Source organism: the organism of the source record quoted next (assembly GCF_019968985.1).
Source record: "MAG: Porospora cf. gigantea B chromosome Unknown PgB_NODE_4932_length_2019_cov_3.65479, whole genome shotgun sequence".
In the NCBI taxonomy this organism is placed as follows: Eukaryota; Apicomplexa; class Conoidasida; order Eugregarinorida; family Porosporidae; genus Porospora; species Porospora cf. gigantea B.
Genome location: NW_027179057.1, coordinates 1 through 882, shown reverse-complemented (window position 1 = coordinate 882; position 882 = coordinate 1). Strand labels below are relative to the sequence as shown.

Here is an 882-nt window from a genome sequence, read left to right as displayed (position 1 = left end):
ATTTCGCCGATGGTGTAACCGGCTATCTGGTTGTTGCACCTGCAAGCCAGAGAGTGAAGAAAAGGTGGGGTCTATACGGCACTAATACAAGCCTGGCAGATTGGGCTCCTTATCATACACAGGATCCTTTATCGGGGGCACAAAATACTGCTGTGTTATCGTCTTCTGCTTATAGTTCGGTTAATGATGGGCATGGATCTGTAGGTGCTCCCGCAGCTGATTACTGCAGTAATCTTATATTTGAGGGATGTTCTGATTTTTTCTTGATGTCCCTTCCGGAGCTTATTTATGTGTCTCGATATAAAGGCCTCATTGATGCTGCAGACGATACTAGCGGCACGAGTCTAGCTGGAATGGGTACTACTTATGCTTGGACCTCGTCCGAGTACAATTCCAACTACGCGTGGATTCAGAGGTTCTCGGACGGCAGCCAGGTTAACTCCAGCAAGAACCTCGAGTACTGGGTGCTGCCCGCCCGGAGGATTTTAATTTAACCATTTTAAAATATCTTTAAGGAGACTGGATATATGTATTATGACAAGCATTTACAGCAGCCCCAGACATCCAGCCAGCTTTCCAGACGAGGACTACTTGTAGAGGGTTTTAATCTGGTTAGCGCAGGTATTTATCCACTTGATACAACTAGACCGGATTTTGATCCTGAGCTGCAAAGTTGCGTAACTGATGAGTCTCTTGTGCGCCAATCAAACGCACTCCGTGCGGACATTGCAAGCGGCGAAACCGATGAACGATTCATCAAAACCGATGCTGTCCGTACTGCTTCCAATGAGTTTGAAGCGGAACTGGCGGTAATGGAACGCGACGAACTTGCCGCGCTTAATGTTGCTGAGTGGGATGGCTGGGCTGATGAAGAAGAATAAA

The 882-nt window shown here is 47.3% G+C and overlaps 1 protein-coding gene across 1 annotated transcript; it reads left to right on the top strand.

The window, feature by feature from the left end:
• Positions 1–266: 266 nt before the first annotated feature.
• On the top strand, positions 267–494 carry KVP17_001127 (uncharacterized protein; the record flags this gene model as incomplete). Its single annotated transcript, XM_068516258.1, has 1 exon — positions 267–494. One exon carries the CDS (start codon positions 267–269, stop codon positions 492–494), a length of 228 nt encoding a protein of 75 aa, XP_068373711.1.
• Positions 495–882: the final 388 nt, after the last annotated feature.